The 24497-nt window shown below is 42.8% G+C and overlaps 1 protein-coding gene across 2 annotated transcripts in view; it reads left to right on the top strand.

Annotated features, from left to right (window-relative positions):
• The window catches only part of CLVS1 (clavesin 1), a 181937-nt gene that overhangs the window by 150639 nt on the left and 6801 nt on the right, over positions 1–24497 (top strand). Inside the window, exons 5-6 of one of the 2 annotated variants that reach the window (XM_082719004.1) lie at positions 2339–2574; positions 3628–3793. In XM_082719004.1, the coding sequence (XP_082575130.1) occupies positions 2339–2574; positions 3628–3709 (318 nt within the window). In that variant the 3' untranslated portion in view covers positions 3710–3793. Of the gene's footprint in view, positions 1–2338; positions 2575–3627; positions 3794–24497 lie in introns of those variants that run through there. The other variant, XM_082719003.1, reaches the window with a different exon arrangement.

Genomic DNA, 24497 nt, shown 5'->3' with positions numbered 1-24497 from the left:
GTTAAGAATAGAACTACCCTAGTCCAAGCATTTACACTACTAAGTAGTTATTCAAAGGCTACAAAAATACTGATTTGAAGGGACACATGTTTATAGCAGCATTATTAACAATAGCTAAATTGTGGAAGGAGCCCAAATGTCCATCGTCTGATGAATGAATAAAGAAGATATGGTATCTCTATATAATGGAATATTACTCAGCCATGAAAAAAGAATGAAATCTTGCCATTTGCAATGATGTAGATGGACCTAGAGTGTATTATGCTAAACTAAATAAGTATGTATGATTTCACTTATGTGAAGAATTTAAGAAACAAGACAGAGGAACATAGGGTGAAACAGAGAGAGGCAAACTATAAAACAGACTCTGAAGTATAGAGAATAAACTGAGGGTAGCAGTTGGGGGAATAGAGGGATGGGCTAGGTGGGTGATGGGAATTAGGAGGGCACTTGTTGGGATGAGCACTGGGGTGGTATATGTAAATGATGAATCACTGAATTCTACTCCTGAAACTAATATTACACCATATGTTAACTAACTGGAATTAAATAAAAACTTAAAACAGAAAACATGAACATCATGAACAAAATTGATAGTATAAAAAATTAAAAAAAAAAAAAAAAGAACAGCAGCTATTGGGTGGGTCGGTACAAATATTTGTTCTAAACACCAGGCCTAGTATTTATCCCCAGCTTTTCCATGCTTCAAACACTGTAGTTCCTCCTGAGAGGTGTTTTGCAAAGGCCAGAACCCATGAATTTCTTCAAAAGCAAAGATTCTTATTAAAATTGAGATACACTGTCAGAAAATATACATTATTTTCTGAATTGCTTCGGTATTCTTCTAAAGAATGTTAGTACTTAGCTTCTTGTTCCTTTCCTTTCTAAATGATGTTATGACATCATAAGTTAAAATCAATACAACAGAACAATGTAGCAAGTATATGTCTCTATTAGGTAGCATATTATAATATAATCTATAGTATATGACATAATTGATAATAATTTTATGGTATATTGTTATACTATATATAAGTATCTTCTTTTATTATTATTTTTTAAAGATTTTATTTATTTATTTGAGACAGCAAGCATGAGTAGAGAGGGAGGGCCAGAGGGAGAGGGAGAAGCAGACTCCCCACCGAGCAGGGAGCCCAATACGAGGACTTGATCCTGGGACCCTGGGATTCTGATCTGAGCTGAAGGCAGATACTTAACCAACTGAGTCACCCAGATGCTCCTAATTTTAAGTATTTTAAAAGTCACATTTACATTGCATGATGGTAACTGTGGGCTGTGAGTATACACCTGTGTGTGTATAATCAGTGTTCCTACGCTTGGATATAACTTGTGTACGTTGAACTTGCAACATGAAGTATGGGAACTGATACCGTTCCACGGATGGACTTGAAATAGACTTTCAGAAGTCAATTCCTAAATCGTAGGAGATGATCATTATTGACTTATGGCTTAACCACTGTGTGGATTTTCCTGAAAATAAGTGCAATTTGGGCACTCCTGATTGGCCGGTTTCTAGTACATGTTTAGAAGATGCAAACTTCTCTGGGTGTTAGCCCTCAGTCCAGACATAAATGGAAGATGGCAGTAAAAATACCCCTAAGTTCTCAGGCCACAGTTTTCCTTCCACTGACGAATGGATAGGGTTTCTACCTTGTGCCCACATCAATCCTGGGAGCTGGGAATGTATTAAGAGGGTAAGAAAATACCATCCCTTTTCCTGAGTGTTCTTCTCTTCCTGTGGGCGATCAAGACATAAATGCACCCATCAGAAAATATAGAAGTCAGCAAACAATAGTTAGCTGGGGGAGCAGGGAGGAGCACCAGAGCATGCAGGTGTCTCCAGGACAGACTGGGGAAGAGGCTGGTGAGGATTGGGGAAGGCCTGGAAAGGATGGGGAGACGGAGAGGGTACAGAGAGCAGAAAGCCGTTGGGGGAGGCAGAAGGAGCAGAACAATGTGGGGGTGCACGAGAAGCACGACTGGGGGGTTGCATAGTCTACATCGCTACCCTTTTTATCAGTGGGGATAATTAGGAGATTACTGTACGTGTAAATTCGGGCCCGGGCCAAATAATACCCAATTTGTTCATAAACTTCACTTTTTAAGGACTATTAATTCAGCCCCTTTTCTGAGCAATAAATTAACATTTTATGAAGATTAAGTTGCAGACACAAAATTGAACGCCTCTTTAAACACCATGATTACCAGCAGTGCAGCCAATTTGTCATTGCTAAATTGTGTATCAAGCTGAATAGTTGCTCATATGTTTTGGATTTGTTGTTGTTGTGGTGGTGGATAATTATTTTTTCTTCTCCAGATTTTCCTGCATGGAAACAATTTAAACAGCCTTCACCAGCTAATCCACCCTGAATTTTTGCCCTCTGAATTTGGAGGAACCCTTCCTCCTTATGACATGGGAACTTGGGCCCGGACGTTACTTGGTCCAGACTACAACGACGAAAATGACTATACTCACACTTCCTACAATGCAATGCACGTGAAACACACATCCTCCAATCTGGAGAGAGAATGCTCACCCAAGCCGATGAAGAGGTAAGACCTGCATTATCAGAGCTTCCCAGACAAAGGTCAATAAGCATTTTTGATTTGGGCCCTATTGTGGGTTAAGAATTGAAGACCTTTATGGGCACAGAACTTGAATAAAATAAATTGCAATACATTCTCAGCAGATTTCACTAGAATTGAAAGCCAGTGGGGCTTGGCTGGTCCAGAAGTCCAGTAGTCCCTGTTGTATTAAAGAAACCGTTAAAGCCTAGACCTTGCTCATGCCGTGATTACAGTGCTCATCTCTAGACAGTCGGAGTTAACACAAAGAGAATGAAATGTTGGGCCTTTGAGATGCCCTGGGTTGAAAAGCAGCCTGCAAGAAAGCATTCCTTTCTATTTAAATGCATTTTAGAACCATTTATTGAGCATTTACTTGCCTGTAGACACTGATGGGCCCTGGGAATGCACATAGGAATAAGAGAAGAACAGAGAAGTGTGGCCCAGGATATTGTGTATTAGTTTGCTAGGGCTTCTGCAACAACATATCACAGACTGGGGTGGCTTAGACAACAGAAATGTGTCTTTGCACCATTCTGGAGGCTAGAAGTTCAAGATCAAGGTATTAGCAGGGTTGGTACCTTATGAGACCTCTCTCCTTGGCTTATAGACACCTGTCTTCTCCCTGTATCTTCAGATGGACTTCCCTCTGTGTGTCTGTGTCCTGATCTCTTTCTATACCAGTCATGTTGGATTAGGACCCACCCTAAAGACTTTGTTTTTCCCTAATTACCTCTTTGAAAGTCTCTGTCTTCAAATACAGTCCCGTTCAGAAGTACTGGGGATTAGGGCTTCGACATACGAATTTGGGGTGGGCAGGGCACAGTTTATCCCATAACATATTATTATGTGTATCCTTCTATGCCAGTAAATCTAGACACATCTTGTGCTTTTAATGATGCATGGTATTCCAATAGATGAATACATCACAGTGAAGCCATTTCCTTCTTGATGGGCATTTAGCTTATTTCTGAGTTTTTTTGTCTATTCCGAATGAAGAGACTCGTGTAAGTCCTTGATAGCCCTCCTTCCTTCCCACAGGAAGTTCCTCAGGGAAGCTTGGAGCCCTGAAGCCGCTGGGTCAGAGGGTGTGTGCATTTTAAAACTAGCCCACGCTGCCTAGCAGCCTTTCAAAATCATTGTTCAGATGGATACTCCCACCAGCCTGTATGAGAATGTTCTTCCCCAGACTCTTGAAAAGTACTTGATATTATCAGAGGTTAATTCTAATAATCATCCTGATGGGAGGACAATTTCATGTCATATTTGTTTTCATTTGTGTCTCCTCACCCGACATTGGTAGGCAGAGAAATGACCTCATGGGTTCTGGGTTTTATGAGGATCATGGAATTCACAGGGAAATGCAGACTAAAAGCCATCAGTAGGTGAATGAGGGCCATAGATAAGACTGAAGCAATGACTGGCCATCCTCTGGAGGTATTTGGGGAAGGAGAGTCTCCTATCACAGTGAAGCCATTTCCTGATGTCCTGAAGCAAGAGAGAGTGCCCAGGAGGAGGATCTCCACATTTCCTGCTCAGTTGGGGATATTACATTCACATGTCTAGTAAGGCTTCTCGGCTGAGACTGGAGAGATCTGGAAATTCACTTGTTCCCCAGATTAACAGCAGACATTCTTTGGGAAGTGATGGTCATAGGATTGAGAGGCTAGCTTTGTGTCTCTACCGTGAAGGGACTGACCTTACTGGAACAGGTGAGATTGTCCCACCCAGGTTCTGACTGACTCTTAGTCCAGGTTCCAGTACAGTAATGATAATAACGTAACAACTCACACCATTAACACTGCTCTGAGCCCATTTCCTGCATTAACTCTAAATCTTCACCTTAACTGTATGAGCAAGTTATGATCATTCTCCTTATTTCGCAAGTTAAGAAACTGAGACACAGAGAGGTTAAGCAACTGCTCAAGGTCACACAGCTAGTAAATGGCCAACTGGGATTCAGAGCTGGACAGCCCAGCTCCACACTCTGCATTTCTGTCCTCTATAAGCTATGGCACACTGTCTGCTTTTCCTCACACTTTCTACCCTCACCTCTAGTCCCAGGCTTCTCTCTCCAATCCCTCCATGGGCAGGAGCAATGACCCTTCCTGTGGTTTGTCCCTATCTTATCTCTAGAGACTTAGATAAAGTCATCATATCCTCATATTTTTTGGAATGTCCAAAGTCCAGGGGCATAAAATAGGAATTTGCCACTCTTTCTCCAGATGATTAGTTACAGACTTACATCTCTTTTGGGTGACAAGACATGTCCTGATCCAAGTTCTCCCTCTAAGTTGACATTGAAGATCAGAGGAAGTGATAGCCTCCATTATGAGATGGTGACTTCTGGAGGCTAAAACCTTTGTATAACATTTATTCACTTCACACCCTCCTCAAGAATCGAACTCAATGTCCAACACACAATAGACACACAACAGACACCCCATGAATTAATTATTGTTGAATGAAAGCTGTTGTCTCCAAAACCCGATCTTGGTGCAGTTATCCAATTACTCCAACCAAACTGTCAGCTCCCAGATGGAGAGAGCTGATTTTTCCTGGCTTTCATGGATCCTGCCTTACAGACTCTTACAGCCTAGTAAGGGAGATAAGGTTTGCCCACAAATAACTCAAATGTAGTACATAATGGGAGAGGTACTATAAAGGAGGTATAAGAACCTGCTGCAATTCTAAGGAAACATTCTAATTTCAGCCAGGAAGACTCTTAGACAAGTATTCTGGGACAAAGGCAGGTTTTAGAAAAGGTAGGACATTGAAGTCAAAATCTAAGACTATGCCAGAGAAGTTAGTAATTGTTTTTGGGTTTTTTGAAGATTTTATTTATTTGTTTAAGAGAGAGAGAGATCTCTCTCTCTCTGCATCTCCCGATGCAGGACTCTATCCCAGAACCCTGGGATCATGACCTGAGCCAAAGGCAAATGCTTAATTGACTGAGCCACTCAGGCGCCCCAAGAAGGTAGTAATTGTGTTCTCATCTCATTGTTTTACCAAGGCCATCAAGGTATCCTGCTCATTCTTCCCTTCATTGGTGGTGGCATCTTTAGGCCATTGCTTGAAGATTGTATTTATTTATTTATTTTGGTGTTGAGGGGCAGATGGAGAGAGAAACTCTAGCAGACTCTGTGCTCAATGGGGAACTCAAGGTGGGGCTCAATCTTATGACCCTGAGATAGTGACCTGAACTGAAACCAAGAGTGGGTCGCTGAACTGGGTGTACCACCCAGGTGTGCCCCATTTCTTGGAGATTATAGGGACCAGCAGAATGGGTAGTGAGGAGGCTGGTATCAGCAGTGATGCAGCAAAGAGGGACCACCCAGCTGTGGGACTGTGCTTGTCTGGTGCTTCACTGATGGAGGTCGGTGGTGACTGAGAAAATGACAGCAACATAACAGCCACCACTCATAGCATCTCTGAGCCCTCAGAACCAGGGACATGGGGAAATGGAAAACAGAATTGGAGATTTTAAAGGTCATCTCTTCTAGCTTCCCCCCTGATGTGGGGTCTGTTCTCCAGCCCAGGCTCTCAGCCGGACTCAGTGTGCATTGTCTGGAGATGGGCAGGCAGCTAATGGACAGTGTGTTCCCTGTAGCATCGTTTTGGATAAGTACCCCCTTGGCCTGAGCCAGATGACCTGGGTCTGTCCTGTGGGTTAACATTCCAACTTCCAATGGGGAGACAGTGCCCAGAGTCCCAATCCCTGACACCATAGTTCCCACCAGTCTTCAGGTCCATTTGGAGTCAAACAGACTTTTGTGGACTATCCTTGGAACTTAGTATTTATCATGTTATCTCTGAGTTCCAAGTGGCTCCGAACAATGCTTCTGGCTTGTGTAGAGTAAAATCCAAGATACATAAAATTCTCAGTGGGTTAGCGGTTCTAACAAGTTCTTTTCAACCCTTTAGCAGAAAAACTTTTAAAAAATTATTAATTTAACACCTGGGTGGCTCAGTCGGTTAAGCATCTACCTTTGGCTCAGGTCATGATCCCAGGACCCTGGGATGGAGGCCCGCATCGGGCTCCCTGCTCGTGGGGAGCCTGCTTCTCCCTCTCTACTCCTCATTCATGCTCTCTGTCTTTCTCTCTCAAAAAAATAAATAAAATCTATTTTAAAAATATGGTTTATATGGAAAACTTTCTAAAGAGTTGATTTCAATATTGATCTGTTCTTTAATAAAATGATCTTTTTATGGGCTTTTAAGTGTGGGGCGTTCTCTGCTCCACACCTAAATGATCCCGAGTGTTGTATTTTTACCTTCTTGTTTCTGTTTTTTTTTTTTTTTAAGATTTTATTTATTTATTTATTTGAGAGAGAGAGAGATCACAATTAGGCAGAGAGGCAAGCAGAGAGAGAGAAAGGAGGAAGCAGGCTCCCTGCTGAGTAGAGAGCCCGATGCAGGGCTCGATCCCAGGACCCTGAGACCATGACCTGAGCCAAAGGCAGAGGCTTTAAGCCACTGAGCCACCCACACGACCCTGTTCCTGTTTTTTATTCTATAATTTACTCTCTTTCCTTGCTTCTGGGCCATCAGCTGTCACTTTCTGTTCCTGGAACTATTTATGTCAGAAGCACTCTGTTTCCTTCTATCTGATTTACTACCAGACTATGTTTTTGGCTTGGAAAGGAGGTAGCCCAGCTTAATGAAACTGTCCAACAACTAACAGCAAGGAGGCTTTATAATAGTTATGATGATTTTGGCTGCAAATTAGATAAAACTCCAATCAGACTGCTTTAAACAATATGGACAATTGATTGTTTCACATAACGAGCCATCATAGAGTGAGGTGACTACAGAATTGTGTGTCTCAGTAGCTCACTGGTAGCACGTGTGACCCAGGTTCCTGCCCCCATGTCCCACACAATCAAGACATCTCAGGCAGGAGTGCACCCCTGATTCACACGGGCAGATGTGCCCAAACCAGTGGGTCTTTTTATCACCTAGGAAAGAGGAGGAGATGGCTTGGGGTCAGGACCCAGCAGCGTGATGTGTCTGCCTCATGGAGCAAGGACATGGTCTTTCCATCAGTATGTAGATTTTGTAATATCTCTTTCAATTATTAGACTTATTAATTATGGCTATTAATTGCTTCTGAGTTCTAGGCTTAATCTCTAAATGGCTATAGATATTATGTAAAAGGCATACACACAGACACATCCAGACATGGAAAAACACAGTCTCTTGAACTACTGGAGGACAATTAACCATTTTTGGAAAAGTTCTACTTGAAAAACACATATATGTATTTATTATAAACATGTACATATACTCAGACATGTATATACTCTATATTGTGTATGAATGTATAAATATGTGTATGTATTGAAATATATACAAATATATATATATGCACACATATATAGATTTTTAAAAAAGATTACCAGTAATTATTGGTAAAAGATTACTGGAAATAATATGCATTTTAGCCTAAGACCTGGATTCTGAGTAGGAACTGTGGCCTTTCCTGGGAGCTGGAATCATCCAAAGGCAGATTGCCCTGCAGATTGGGCAGTTTGGAGGAACGCTGCTCAGAGACCCTGCTCAAGAAACACAGGTGTGATGGGGTGCCTGGGTGGCTCAGTCCTTAAGCATCTGTCTTCTGCTCAGGTCACAATCCCGGGGTCCTAGGATCAAGCCCCATATTGGGCTCCCTGTTCAGCGGAGGGCCTGCTTCTCCCTCTCCCATTCCCCCTGCTCATGTTCCCTCTCTTGCTGTATCTCTGTCAAATAAATAGATAAAATTTTATTAAGAAAGAAAGAAAGAAACAAACAAACAAACAAACAAACACAGGTGTGACCTGCTGCCCCGCAGCCTGGGAGGCCACAGGCAGCGCAGATCACTTTACTCGGTTACTCTGTTGGTCTCTACTAAGCTTCGTCAGCCCAGAGGGCTGCAGTTGATTGACCCCGGAGTTGATGATCTCAAAGACACAGAAAGCTTTCCTGTTCTTTCTGGCCCAAAGTCAAAGGGAGTGCCCTGAGAAGCCAGGCTCTCTGCCAGGGGAAGCCACCAACCCTGGCCAATAAGGGAGCGGCTGATTTTCTAAGCCTAGGGCATGTGGTTGACCAAACAGGATTGGCATAGAAAAGGGGAAGAGGAAGGGATCAGATCAAAAATTATATATAAATGTGCATATTATTATTCCCCTTATTATCAGGATTTAGGAAACTTTAGAACCAGAGAAAGGTCTTAGAGATCACCTAAGCACCATCGGCCTTTCTGCTACCAAAGACCTCTTCTTTGCCCCCCACATGGTATATATATATTTTTTTCTTTTTTAAAAACTATTATTTATTTATTTATTTGACAGAGAGAGAGAGAGCACAAGGAGGGGGAGCAGCCAAGGGAGAGGGAGAAGCAGACTCCCTACTGGGCAGGGATCCCATGCAAGGCTTGATCCCAGGACCCCGGGATCATGACCTGAGCCGAAAGCAGAAGCTCACCTGACTGAGCCCCTATATATAGGTTTTTGAGCGAACATTGCATTTATTTATTAGGTAATTACAAGTTCATGTTGCCATAATGTAGTCAGTATTATTTCATAGAATAAGCTTAAGATCTTAAATTTAATCAAAACAAGGTCACTTATTATTTAATTTTATTTTAGACTCCTAGATGGTAAATTCTGTTAAGTTTTGCAGCTTATAAACAATAATGGGAAACTATCTGCCCATCCCTTTGCCCATTACTGCTTATATGAAGTTGCTAGGGCCAAGGCTTAAGCCCCCTGTCTTTTCATGTGGAGGTTTTCTGTATGGCCCTGCAGCTGGCTTCTTCTAGAATCATGGTGTCTTACACATGGCAGTTGCTCCATACATAGTTAATATTTTGTAGCTTGAAAAGGGTAAGTAAACGTTGCACAGATGTGCCCTCTTTTTTTCATGGGCTTAGATTTAAAAAATATTTTTCTTCTAATAATTATCATAGTCAAGGTCCTGAGAAGTCTCACAGGGTAAAAATCTGTGTCACCAAAGTTATTTTATTGTAGGAATCTTTCTATGCACTTTCCTCCCAGAGACTAGGGTAGGTAAACACCGTACCAATGTTGGAAATGGAAAATCAGGAAGCTGATTCAAGTTCATAGAGACCCACTAGGTCTGAACCTTGGCTGACAATTTTCATTCTCATTGCTTCCTGGAGGTCCCCACCCATGGGCTCAGGTGTACCTATCTGTGTTTTGATCTGGGCTCAATCTGCCACACAAGGAAAGGGAACATTATTTTATCTAAGGTACGAGGCTGTACTGTAGTCTTGTTGGCTCACGAATTTCCCAAAGAGATTGTCGTCTCAGCGCTGAAAGAGAAACTCCAAGCCTGGTGTTGATGGAACCGTGGCTCCTTCTCAGAAGCCCAGCAATTACCAGAGCAGAATAACACGTTCTGCTTCCCTTGGGCTGCAGGTGAGCTGCACGTAGTTAGCACTACACCCAACCACCCAGGCCCAGTGGAGTCCAGTCAGTGTTCAGAAAAGCAGAGCCTGAGTCGCTTTGGAGATGCTTTGAAGATGCAGGGAGAGGTGTTCTAAAGTGCAGAGTTGGGGGCAGGGTCAGGAGTACTGGCCACGCCCACTCTGGCTGTGTCTCTCTAACTGATATTTGCTGAGCTCTTGCTCGCGCAGGCCACGGGCCCCTTTCCTTCATGGAATCCAAAGATGGGTGTCAGCACAGCACGTCGGTGCAAAAAGCAGCAACCTCGCACCGTGCACGTGAGCACAGTCTTAACAGTTTGGTTATTATCTCTGTACCAGCTTTCTAACTGGCCTGACACAGCGATGCTTCAGGTGCCTTCACTGCGTGTTTACATTTAAAAATGCTTGTCTCCAGGCTTTGGGGTTCTGTTTTTTAGCTATGTGATGATAGCTTTCATAGAATCAAAACCGTCAATTCTTGAAATCGCCAGAAACGTCTGGATTAGTTTTCAGTGCAGCCTGAAAACTAACTCCTGTTTTATTTATTAGAACTTCAGCACTTATCAGGGAGCCAGACAAGTATTTATAGAGAAGAAACCCTTAGAAAACCTAGCGGCATTTCCTCTTGCACCAGTGAAGAATGGCCCCCAACTTTCCGAGAAATGGTCCACTCTGGTGGACATTATATGCTGGACAGTGAGAAGAGCTGATGCTTTGGGGTCTTGGCCAGCTGCTCTGTGTGGTAGAATTACTTCGGATCCTTTTGACCAAATGCCTCCACCTTTGTGTTTCCTAAACACCGCTCCTAGAAGAAGTGAGGACAATGTCATAGAGCTATTATGAGACATCCAATTTGGGAGAAGGGGAGAAGCTGGGTGAATGCCTGGGTTGAGTTCAGATTTCTGAGCCAGAAGGAAATTTTGGCTCCTGCCTGGGCAGTAAAAGTCAGTTTAACTATTTTCAGCTGTCAGTAGAATTGGCCATGACCTTGGCGATCTTCCAGCATACGGTCCTCTTTTTATGGGGTGAATGTATGCATTTGCTGGATAGCTACCCATTTCCGGCAGAAGTCATACATCATCATGAAATACACCCCATAGGAAAAAAATGAGGGGTGGCAGTGTGGAACAGGAGGACCCTTGTCTTCCAAGCAGTCAGAGCAAAAAGGGTCCGTTTTACTGTGTGGCCCAGCAACAGATGTTCCATATGGATGTTACGTTCAATAAAATCACATAATGCATCATTTCTTAATGAATGGCCCACAGTCTCTACTGCCCTCTAAGTTGTCTCGTGACTAGTTTCCAGTTCAAACATGATTGAACTTCTTAGTTCCGGGGTGTTCCTCACTCCTACTTAGGCAGCTAATGTTTGAGAGGTCACCACTTTCAGAACCAAAGACTCCTTGAGTGAGCTGCAAATGCCCAGTGTTTTATGTCAGTTTTTGGATACTGGTGTGTTTCATGGATACCGACAAAAATTGGTTAACATTTCTTAAGGAACAAAGAAAAATAACTGCATAGCCTCCTCACTACTCATGTGTTGGGCTGAGATGGATCTACTGCTTTTCTATAGTTTTCTTTTTCATGGCAGAATTGAAGATGGGCCTCTCCTTGCAAGCATATCCTTTACAGCCGTGTAACATCTGAGTGAAAGGAAATCTATACAATGAATTTGGTCAATAAGAAAATGAATGGGGCTGGATAAACTGTTGTCTTCAAGGCCATGTCTCCCCTCCTTTTTTTTTAACGAATGACATGAAAAATTGGGAAATAAAGAGTTCGAAGCTCCTGGCAAAGCAACCAAGTCAGGTTGATTTCAAGAGAAACAAACAGATGTGGTTAAATGACAGAGTAGTTTCGAGAGCAAACTGTTCGGTTGCTCACAATGTGTGTTCTTGAAAGGATTTCCTGTTTACCGGAGCACAGTGGTCAGATGCGGCCAGTTGGAGAGGGAGATGTCGTCTGGGCAAGAAAAACAAAGAACGTTTGTGTCTTGTGAACATACTGCTTTTGGTATACAAACATTTGCCTGATTCCAATAAAGCTGATGTTGTTTGTGCCCAACATCGGATAGCCAGCAAGGACTCTCGCTTGTGAGCTTTGATGATCATACGGCTGAAGACAAATATTTGGCATAACATGTGATCAAAATCTGTCTGCAGTGTCATTCCTAAAACCGACGTGCTGCTTGCAGACAGAATTACAGTGCATGTTTAAAAACCCAAGGGAAACCTTGTACATATCGTCTGGGCTTAAGGTGTCCAGACTGCAGCCTTTGAGTTTCTATGCTGAGGCCAAAGAGAACTTTAGAGCTTCCAGCATCTCACTGGGAAATTCCTCACTGTCTCCCTTCAGACATGGCTGTTGTGTTCCTGTTGTTGTGGCGATCGGCCCCGGGGAGCCCCATGTCACGTTTCTCTGCTGCTCTCCAAGACGAGGGTCAGGGGTTACGCATCCTAACTATGGCCTGCTAGCTTTGTGACTCTGTGACTTTCATGGTGGCACATTTCTTGGCCTCTCTATGTTTTTTTCTCGATCTTCCCCTCTCAGAGCAGAAGTGGGTCTGATCACTTTCTTCTGATTTTTCTAGTTATGGGACCTTGGGTAAGTCCATTAACCTCACCGTGTCTTGGCTTCCTCAAGTATAAAGTGGCTCTAACCTCCAGGGGTCACTGTCAGGGCCCAGTGGCCCTAGCAGGTCTGCCGAGCACCACAGAGGAGCAGGACAATAATAAGTTGTACCTTCCTTTCTTCCCCAGCCTTATTCATAGGATTTCCATTTTGTTCAGAGTTTAGATTACTTTCCCAATGGAAGCTTCTCCCTAACACTGAAAATTCCTGACTCCCTGATAGGGAGGCGAATAACAATTAGTGATAAGGGGTTGGAGGGAGATGACTTGAATCCCTGGTTAGAAGTCAGACTGATGTTGGTCATTTCCCTTTTCTTTGCCTTAATTTATGCAAGGAACCAGCATTAGAGCCCTGCACCCAAAAGACAGCCAGGCACAGTGAAAGCAGGGAATGGGAATGGGTAAAACCAAGGAATCAGAGAGGGAGGAATCAGCAACACAGACCCCACCCACCCACCCAACGGGGCCTTCATACAGCCCTGGTTTCCCACTTACCAGCCAAGGCAGTCTCTGCCCACCCTCTGTTGGTCTTTGTTACTCTCCCTTCTCTCCATCCCTCTCATCTAAACTGTTATCCATCTAGTCTAGAGGGTCATCTTTAGAAATACTAATGATGCCGCTCTTTGGCCTAACAGCCCCCAAGACCACCCCTTGGTCTTCTGCGTCATATAAAGGCTGCTCTTCCTTAGGCAGGCCTGGCCACCTTGGCTTCCTGTCCCCAGCTCAGTGTGCCCGGCTTTGTCCTGCGCCTGGGCCTCCCCTGCCCTGGGACGCTCTCCCCTTCACTGGTGGCCAACTCCTCCGTGATCAGGTCTGGCTTTTCCAGTTACTCCCTTGAAGGGAGTTCTTCACCCACCCCACTCCCATGGTCCTGCTCTTCCCATCCTGCTATTTTCTAACGCTGAACTATTTCCTTCTTAACAGGGATACAATTCCATAACCACATCTTTGTTGGTTTTACTTACGTATGAAATCTCCCTTCTATACGTTATATACTGTCCGAGGGCAGGGATTGTGCTTGCATTCACCAGTATATATCCTGTGCGCCCCAGTTTCCCTAGTATGTCATAGATGCTCAGTGTATATTCTGTGAGGAAGAAAGGAAAGGGAAAAGGAGAGAGTGAGGGAGAAAACAGAAGGGAAATAGGAGAGAAGGAAGGCAAAAAATACAGGAAGGAAAGAAGGAAAGAAAGAAATGACAGTAAATGCTGTTAGGAATAGGGTACTTTGTAGAGTGATGAGGAGATTGTTGCAAACCATTCGTAATAGAATGAGACAGTGACATGGTCTTTGTGATCAGTGCTTGATTAAAATTTGAAATAGTTTCTGGGTTTATCACAAACTGACTCATTAGTCTTATTATTTCTCTTAGTTTCTAGAACTCCATGAACAATAATTACAATATTTAACTTTTTGAAGACTTTATTCATTTATTCATTCAACAAATATTTATTGAGTGCCTACTAAAAAGTAGGTTAAGAGACCAGAATCTGAAATCAGATTCTAGGCATTCAAATTAATAGTCATGTGACCTGAGCAGCTATCTTTCTATGGCCTGGTTTCCCTATCTCGAAGGGACAGGTGTAGTCATAGATGTGCCTTATTATGGTGCTGTGAGGATTACATGAAGCAAGGATAAGTCTTAGCTGCTGACAATAGCATGATTATCTCCTGCTCTGAGTCTATAATCTGTTAAGGGAAAAAGACCTTGAACACATGACTATACAAAAGACTGTTTCATTATCACCACGATTAAGTGCTCTAAAATTCAAGTGCATAATGGGGGTGTATAACAGGGGTCCCAACCTGTGATGGGACCATCGTGGTGGTCTGAAAGGACCTCCCTGAAGAGCTCACACAGAAGCTGGGACTTGAAGGATGAGAAAAAGAGTTTCCCAAGCAAAAGAAGGAGTGATGTGGGAGCAGAAACCTTGCATTTCGAAGGGGCAGGGCGATACACCGGAACTACTGTGTTCTAACAATTTAAAAATTTTTTTTCTTCTTACATTAGACATTTTTGAAATCAGGACAGATTCTTCAATTGATGACCTCTCAGACTCAATGAAATACAGAATTTATCTTTTTTTTTATTTTTAAAAGATTTCCATTTATTAATTTATTTGAGAGACAGTGAAAGTGAGAGAGATCACAGAGGGAGAGGGAGGAGCAGATTCACCCTTGAGTGGAGAGCCTGATATGGGGCTCGATCCCAGGACCCTGAGATCATGACCTGAGCCGAAGGCAGAGGCTTAACCACTTGAGCTACCTTGGTGCTCCTAAAATACTGAATTTAAAAAATAAACAAACTAAAAGGGGTTGAAGAGCAGAAAGTAAGGGAAACAATGGCCAGGGATGAGTGCAGGGGCCTGCTATGCAGGGCCTCATAGTCTTGACTTGGACTTATGAGCAGTGGAGACTCATAGAAAGATCTTAAGCAAGAAAATGATATGAATATATTGGGTTTATTAAAAGTTCACTCTGTTGTGAAAAGATTGAGCTAAAGTGGGAGAAAGTAAGGGTGAGGAGACCATCTGGGGCTCCTGAGACAGTGAAGGTGAGAGAGATGGTGGAAACTCAAATTATGGTGGTTGGATGGGGACAAAGAGAAGACAGACTGGAAATCACTTGATGGGTAAAATAAGACTTTACAATCTAGTGGTTATGGGGAACAAATAAAAGATTTCAGGAACAACTGAAGGTCCCTGGTAGGTGTACCTGGATGGAGAGCAGTCCCATCTATCAAGACGGGCAATTCTGGAAGAGGTACTGACTGGAGGAGAAGGTTTTTTGAGTTCAGGTTTGGACTTGTTGGTGTGAAGTCTTACGCGGTATCCAGTTAGAGTAGTCACATAGGCCATTGCATGGATGGTTCTAAATCTCAGAAAAGAATTCTGGAATGAGCATAAATTAAGGGCTCAAAAGTATAAAGCAAGGAATACATGCCATAGGAATGGAGGAGAAATGCAGAGTGAACATTCACAGTGATAGGAGGTAAACCAGATGTATGGTGTCCCTGGAGCCAAGGGGATAGAGGGAAGTTTCAAGAAGGGCAGAGTGGCCAACTCATTTGACTGCTGCTAGATACCAAGTAAGATGAAAATTGGAAGGTGTCCATTGGGCCTCATGACTTGAAGGTCACATTGGTAGGCTCAGCAAGAGCTGTTGTTGCTGGGGGTACTTCCTCACTAAGCAGCATGTCCGCTTTCCCTGGGCCCTCACCATCACACTACTCAATTCCTCTGCTTACCTGCACTTCTCTGTTTCCAGAACTTTCCATTTGCTTATGTTTCATTGCCTGGGTTAGCCCCCACCACCTCTGCAATCACAGGTCACCTGACTGGGTCCGTTCTGTGGCCCAGCACCTAGACTGATGCCCAGTGTGGGGAGGCCTCATTCTGATGGACCCCTGAGTCTCGGCACTCCCTCTGGAATGTATGAACAGCTGTAGAAGGGCCAGACAGATTTTTTTATATTAACCTCCCTCTTTTTCATGTGAGTACCCTGCAGCCAGAGATTTTTTCCTTCCTCAGTGAGCATACAACTTGTTCCCGAACTCATGAAAGAATTTATTGTATGACATAGACAAGGACAAAATGTAAAATGGCAAAGCAGAGAGGACCTCAATGCCCCAACTTTGAATGTCCGAAATATTTCTGTTCTTCCCCACCCCAAATGCTTTTTCTGGTATGAAGACAGATATTCCTCAACTGAGAGCTATTTTCTAGGAATAAGTGAGATACTTTATGAACTCATTTAACTCTTTAAGACATCAAGGACATGGGAGAACAGAATCAGGAATTTGGTTGGAATGAACCATGCCTGACGAATCCTTGCAGCTCCGCGCGAGGGGCAGATTTCTGCAGCGTTGGCTTTGGAGCAACGCTTTGCCAATTTTAACATGTATATGAAGCCCCAGGACCTTGTTAAAATGCACCTTCTGATTCCACAGGTCTGGGGTGAGCCTGGGAATCTGCATTCCTAATCAGCTCCCAAGCGGTGCCCGTGCAGCTCCTCTGGGGACCACGCTAAAGATGCTTAAAGGTGGCAAGGCCCCAGACTGTACTATTTTCCTATAGGCCAGTGTAGAGACACATGTCCCTGGACTTGTCCTGAGCTGCCTTCCTTTTTTTTTTTTTTTCTTTTAAAGATTTTACTTCTCAGAGTAAACGGAACACAGGCAGGGGGAGCAGCAAGCAGAGGGAGAAGCAGGGCAGGGAATCTGATGTGGAACTCGATGCCAGGACCCTGGGATCCTGACCTGAGCCGAAGGCTGATGTTAAACCAACTGAGCCACCCAGACATCCCTGTTCTGAAACTTCTTGACAACAGAGCCTTTCAGGTGTTCAGAATAAAAAAAAAAAAAAAAAAAAACACAGATTTTTAAAAAAGTAGATTCCTTAAAGAATAGATTTAAAGTAGATAAAAATAGAGGATTATTCCCATGTTACAGATAACGTGGCTGAAGTACACAGAGGTTAAATGACTTAGCCCAGGTGACAGAGCCCGTAGGTGGCAAAATGTCATAAATTTCGTTCTCTTCTTTCCAAGTCAAATGCTCTGTCTCCTTTATCAGAACTTTTCTCCCTCTATTTGTGTGTTCATCCCTCCATTCATTCCACAAGGGTTTCTAAAGCAACTTTGTGGGGGTGGGGGGTGTGTGCCTTCTCAAACTCCTGCAGCTGTCCCGGCTGTCTGTGCCCATTCCCACCAGCTCCAGTCTTCCCTTTGAAAAGCAACTTCCGCCATCACGCTCGCCATGTACTGTGTCATCCTCAGTCCCCACTGTGAGTGGGGAACATGCAGACATTCAGGAAGAAAATTGATATTCAGACTCCTGGAGTAATATCAAAAAAGACCCTTTAACATATTGTCATTGGACGCAAAAAAAATAGACTTTGGAAAGGTAGTTTTTATCGAGAACTCTAGCTGTCTTCTTCAAACTCAGATAGCATGAGTCATCCTCATTGTCTTGGTTCTTGACAGCTTTTGGTATTTCTCGACCTGCTTCAGAACATTATATGCCAGTTCTACCAAAGGAGCTCCTCTGAGGGGGTGCATCACCAATTTCAGAGGGAGGAGAGTAATTAGGAACAATTAGGGATGCTCTGAAACTGACTAGTGGCTCTTTGTGTGGGTCTAATTCTAAGGAATGATGACTCCATTCAAAGCAGGTGGTGCGGACACCTGCAGCCATTTGCAGCGATGCTATTTTAAGTTATGATGGGGAGTCGGGGAAAAAACCTCTCCAGAAATATCTGTGTGTGAAAAACGTATGATTTGAATGCTCCTGGGACCATCTCAGAACAGCTGAGTCCATGTCTAAGTACTTATCACAGTGTATTCTATTCCTCAAACCTTGGGAAACCCCCCACCCCCAACACGTGCAGAATCTGGAATGATCGCAGGGAGAGCTGACTGGCTCAGATAGGGAAGGGGTCCTAAGATGACTCTAGACTCACCCTGACACCTGGGGTTCTCATGAAGCATTTGGGGTCAACAACGCTAGGGACGACCTTGAATATCCTCACCCTTCTGGTGTCCTCGGGTGACTCTGCTAAATAGGAATATTTTAGTAAATTGCTCGGTGAGGTTAAAATTCCTTTATAACGTAAATAATCTGCTCCATCTCTCTCTGTTCTCAGTTTTTGGTCTTTGGTTTCCTCTGTGGGCAGACACGGGCTATCAGGCTATCTCAGACAAGCAGGGTGTTACTTGTTCACACCAGAAGACCATACTCAGGAACGTGTCTGTAAAATGATAAAGCCTTCCAATTGAAATTGTTTCTCCTTGAAAGACCTGCAAGCACTTTATTATATTTTTTTTACCTCTCATAGCCCTGTGGAGAATATGGTAATGTTCTCTCCATTTTACAGCCAAGAAACTGGGAGTTACTATGACAGGAATGTATAGCTTCATAAAGGGTGATAAACTCCTTTGTAAATAAATTAAGCAGAATGTCCATTTGCACCTGCCAGTTTCCACCTCGGCCTTTCTGGGCGCCATTCCCCCATCCCTGCCTGCCCCCACATCCGGGTGCCCGGACTGGCCCGTCTTCTGGCAGCTGAGCTCTGTTCTTGGTCAAGCCCAAGCTGCTTCCTTTCTTCAGCCTCTACATTTTCTATTGACCCCACTGCACTCTTGTATAGGCCTTCCCAGCTATTTGCATGAATGCTGTACATTTAGAAGAAAGAATATTGAAGTATTATTAAATATCCTGCTGGTTATTAGAGATAGAGATACAATCACATTAGCTGTGATTCTTACAACACATTTTTTTCCTGAATGAAGTTCTGCTATTTCCTTTGCTGATTTCATTCACTTGCCTAAAATCAAGTTTTTATACAAACAGACAATTGTGCTAACTTTTGGATTCGTCAATAACAACAGGAGAAAGCAGGAGAAAGGCTTCTCTGAGAACTTGACTATTACCAGTTCCTGATATATATATATATAATGTCCTTTGGTTTCTTACTAAATTTTAGATAATTTTTGCACAGGAAAGCATAGTGTTCAAGAACGTAGACTGTCGACTTACATTTGGGTTCAGATTCTAGTTCCACAGCTAACTAGGACGATCTGGAGCAAGTAAATCAGCTTCTCAGAGGCTTGATTGCATGATCTGCAAAATGGAATGAACCCCACCTCTGAAGATCCTCGTGAGTTTTAAACAAAGATAATGCGGGCTCAGTGCTATTTAGTGCGCAGTTTGGCAAGCAGTAGTGTTCAAAGAACGGTTGTGGTGGCTGTTGATGGTGATGATGGTGGGGGTGACAATAATTATAACCAGCCGTGGAGATGGGGCAGTCTCCTGGAGGAGATAATTCTAAAAATAGACAAATCAAGTATGTGTTGAAATTTCTTTCAAAACACTTTCAAACAGACTTGAGACGGTGGCGAACAAGCACCGAGGGGAATTTTGGGGCATCCTGGAAAACCCTTAGTGGTTACAGGTCCTGTGGCATCTACCCTCTGCAGCACGAATCTACGATCCATGCACACATGTGTAGCAATAAGATATTTTACTGTCTTTATTTTAAAGATTTTACTTATTTATTTATTTGAGAGACAGAGAGAAACCATGAGCAAGCGGGTGGTGTAGAGGAAGAAGCAGAATCTCTGCTGAGCTAGGGGCCTGAGGCGGAACTCGATCCCAGAACCCTGGGATCATGACCTAAGCGGAAGGCAGAAGCTCAAACAACTGAGCCACCCAAGGGCCCGCAGTGTGATAGTTTAAACAAACTAAAACACTTGAACATTGACACAGGAAAATAGCTATTAAGTGGCCTCTGGCAACTTTGAATTCAACATTTAGAAACTTATAGAAGCAAAAAAGATTTTCAAAAGATAAATTGTTTTGACCCCTGATATCTAAATACGTTGGGCACATACTAACTTCAGGAAAGGCATTCCAAGTCCTGGACAACTCTTGGCATTTTTAGTATTTTTATGCTTTTCTAGAAGGAGGCAAAACAAAGACAGAGAGGGACTTAGGCAATGTGAGCTTAATGTCTAAACTGGAGAAATGTGAAAAAATGATTTTCAAGATTTAATGATTTTTAAGAACAAATGGTGGGCTCCAGTCTGGTGGAGTTCATGGAATCTTGGAGGCTAAATATATTACCTCATCCAAGATTGTCATTTTACAGGTGAAGGACGTGGGGCCAGAGAAGCTGAGTGAGGTACTCCACAGAGCCCACCTCAAGTTAGTGACATGCTGACAAGAAGAAGCACTTAATCCCGAGCCTAGTAATCTTTCATCAGCTCAGTTCTCCTGGCCCCCTTATAAAGAACAGCAAAAAATATCGGCAGTCATAACGTAAAGTCAGTATTAATTTTGCTACCTGGGCAGGAAGAACCTCTTTCTTTTTCTTTAGGTAGTAAAAATTCCTTCCTAAAGTTTTTTCATTTTATTTATTCATTTAGAGATATAATAAAGTTACATGTGAACCTTCATCTAAATGACAGCAAATTAATGGAGTCTAAACTAAGGAAATTTCTTTCTAGTTCAAGCAACAACAGTGATACTCAGAAAATGGCTCTCAAGTCCCACAGGACTTTGTGTGTGTCAGTGGGAGGTCAAATGGGTTAAAGTGTGGAATGAGCTTAGAGCAGGGATGTTGGCGATGACAGATAATAATGTTGCTGAGGCCCTTGGAAATGACTATGCATTTCTGAATGAGGATTAGTATATTACTCTGGGCTCAGCCACAAGCATGATGGAGTAAACAAGGCTCTAGACCAAGGTTGCCCAATAGAATCGCAATGCAAGCCACACACGTAAAGCTGTTTGAGTTGTCTTGTAGTCACATTACAAAAAAAAAAAAAAAAAAAACAGGCGATATTAATTTTAATAATGTTTCATTTAATCCAACATATACAAAAATTATGATTTCAATATACAATTTTAAAATGTATTAATGAGACACTTTATAATTTATTTTTTTATATTATCTTTAAAATCCAGTGTATTCAATACCTTTACAGACCATCTCAATTCAGACCAGCCCCATCTCAAGTCCTCCATAATTGTGTGTGCTTAGGGCTCCGTGTGGGACCGTGTTGCTCTAATCCTATTCACTTGCCAGCCTAATTTCACAAAAGCAACTGCTTTCGTCCTTTCTGAAGGTGCATGTGGTTTTTCTTGGCTCTTTCTTCCTTGTTATAAGATTAGTCGGCAGTGCCCAAGCTCATCACAGTTAAGTAGAAATACATTATACATTTAAATTTGAGTTATGGTACATATACGCAAGAGCTAAGCTGAATATTTAGCGCTCTCTAAAAACAGTTCGCTTCAAAAGTAATAGAATATTTTTCTTGAGTCGGTTTCTTTATATTTGCAGTTAAGTAAATGTGGCGAATGGTATTGTCCTTGTCGAGGAAGGTTTGTTTATTTCTTCACTTTGATAAGGTAAAACTTTACTGCTTTCTGTGAGAAGTATTTAGGTGAATCTTTTAAAACCATGATTTATGATTCATGATTTATTTGGTTCAGTAAACATTAATTGTTCCCAGTGAGCATGATCAGGTTGTTGCAACAATGATTTTGATTATGGAATGTTTGTTAGGGAACAGAGCATATGTCTTACAGATATTCCTTGAACTGCTTATCAAGGCCATTAGCAAAGGTGTTATGGTAGAAAGAAGCTGCATATTGCTTTATGCAGTTGGAAGCAACTGAAATTATGTTGCACTGAAAACTACATAAATAATTGCCAATCAGGGGCGCCTGGGTGGCTCAGTGGGTTAAAGCCTCTGCCTTCAGCTCAGGTCATGATCCCAGGGTCCCAGGATTGAGCCCACATTGGGCTCTGTTGCTCAGCGGGAAGCCTGCCTCCTCCTTTCTCTCTCTCTGCCTGCCTCTCTGCCTAATTGTGATCTCCACCTGCCAAATAAATAAATAAAATCCTTAAAAAAAATTGTTAATCAGATGGAAGAGTTTGTGTTACTTCTAAAAACATAGAGTAAGGTCATAAGGCTAACATTACGAGGAATAGCCTCATCACTTATTTTGATTTTTTTTAAATTTTTTAATTTATTTTCAGCATAACAGTATTCATTATTTTTGCATCATACCCAATGCTCCAAAATGTTGGTCTTTATCAATTTTGAAATGTTACTTCTTCATTTAGTGTTAAGTTACATGATGCACCAGTACACATCTTTCTCTCTTGTAAATTTCACAAAGAAGCTATGGAAACTTTGAGTTGAATTCATGCTTTGTGGCTCAATTTATAAAAGAACTCAATATTTCTGGACCTTAATTTTCTTATCTGCAAAAGGGGTAGACTAATAAAAACTAAAAGTGAGTGAATACGTTTAGCTGAACACTTTACATGTCCCTACCCATCTAATTCTCTATTCCCACTGGGCACGGTATCATGTCTCCATCTTACACAGGAGAGGGTGGCGTCTGCCCAGGAGCACAAAGACAGGGATGGAGCCATCATTCAAGCCCAGGCTGGAGCTCGCCAGGGGAATTTCTTTGATACTTGAAATCACAGGGAGAAAAAGAGGCTTGGTAGAATTACTTAGAAGACCGGATATGAGGAAGTTTAGAGGCAAAGTGGGGGACTTGTGGGGTAGGAAAGGAAAAAATGAAACAAGATGGGATTGGGAGGGAGACAAACCATAAGAGACTCTTAATCTCACAAAACAAACTGAGGGTTTCCTGGGGGAGAGGGGTAGCGAGAGGGTGGTTGGGTTATGGACATTGGGGAAGGTATGTACTATGGTGAGTGCTGTGAAGTGTGTAAACCTGGCGATTCACAGACCTGTACCCTTGGGGCTAATAATACATTGTATGATAATAAAAAATTAAAAATTAAAAAAAGAATTACTTAGAAAAATTATTTAAAGATACATTTTTAGGAAAATACTCTTTCTGCTTAAAATTCGTTAGATAAGCTCACTAGGATGTTAGGCAATTCTGTGCTAGTCTAAAAACCAAGACCATCCTTGATTTTAAGAAGTAAAACCAGGACTGTGGAGTCCTTCCTGGTGAAGTGACGAGGTTGGTCTCTGGAAAACAAGTGGTCAGGACCTGAGTTAAAGGTTGGTCTCTGGAAAACAAGTGGTCAGGACCTGAGTTAAAGGAGGGATTGACTTAATTGCCTCCAAGTCTCCTTACCTCTCGGGCCTCCTGTGACTCTTGACGCAGGTTGAAGGGCATAGCTGCTGTGCCCTTATCCGGGGTCCAATAGCGAATGCCAGGCAATGGCAGTTCATTAGTAAGAAGACTATGTGGTGATGGCTGTGGAGACAAAGCAGCGCAACAAAGTCTTATAAGTCTCAATGCAACATGAGTCTTTGCAGAATGGACTACCTCACGGTGAATGTTTCCCATCTTCATCTTGTTCTTTCTGGAATTTACTTGGCTTCAGAATCTGTAAAATTCCACCATGGCTAGAGACCTTTGATGATATGGAGTGGGGAGAGTTGCAAACATTGGAGGAGTGAAGAAGGTAGAGGGTAGAAGGGCGAGGGAATGCGAGAGAGGGTGGGGGGAGGGAACGAATGTGATGGCAGGAAAACAAAACTCAGCGATGGAGGCTAGAATGAAGGCTTTGTCAGGGTAGTCTGCTACACCACTGAGATAATCAGGGCTAAAATGGCTCAGATTCCCCCTCATGGTCCCTCGCCCCCACCCTGTCCGCCCTTGGGGTCAAGCTTGTTTTCAGTGTTGCAAAGAGGACCACAGAGAAAAGTCCAAAACGTTTATGTCAGTGGAAGTGTTCAGCGTCTTGGGAAAGTGTTCAGCTTCTTGGCAAAGCCACTGAATGGAGAGATTACCTCCAAGTGTGACCTGGGCAGGGGAGTAGCAAGGCGAGCGGCTAGTCGCGGGGTTAAAGCGCTAAACGCACCATTTCTGAGCCCTCTGTGTACATGTGGTGGAGACATTTTTATCAGTGAGTTGGTGATCAGTATTCTCAGAGTGCTTTGACTCTGCTAAATGTCCAGAGGGCAACATTTAAGAAGGGTGTTTCTCTGGGTTTCGTTTATTTATACCAGCTTTTTAAAAAAAGCAACATTTGCTTTCTGTTTTCCGAATTTCGGCTCTCTCACAGTGTAGAGTGCTTCTTATATCAAATGTCTGTTGTGTGTCCAGGTAAATGGAATACATCCTGCCAAAAGTAAAAAAGGCTCTGGTCATCTATTCAATCAGGGGAAACACAGATAAGAAAGAAAGTGTTTCATTCGGTCCCTCACGCTCAGCGTCTCCGTATTGTTCAATTGTTACCCCTCGCTCCCCCAAGACACACAGTGTATTGACCGAGATAAGAAAGCCTCCATTCTTGTGTGCCTGCTGTCAGTACAGCTATTGAAAGAAATCACATCGATCTAAATTTGACTCCAAGT

The sequence above is a fragment of the Mustela nivalis genome (genome assembly GCF_964662115.1).
Source record: "Mustela nivalis genome assembly, chromosome: 2".
NCBI classification, from domain to species: domain Eukaryota; kingdom Metazoa; phylum Chordata; class Mammalia; order Carnivora; family Mustelidae; genus Mustela; species Mustela nivalis.
This window is presented reverse-complemented; position numbering and strand designations above follow the sequence as displayed.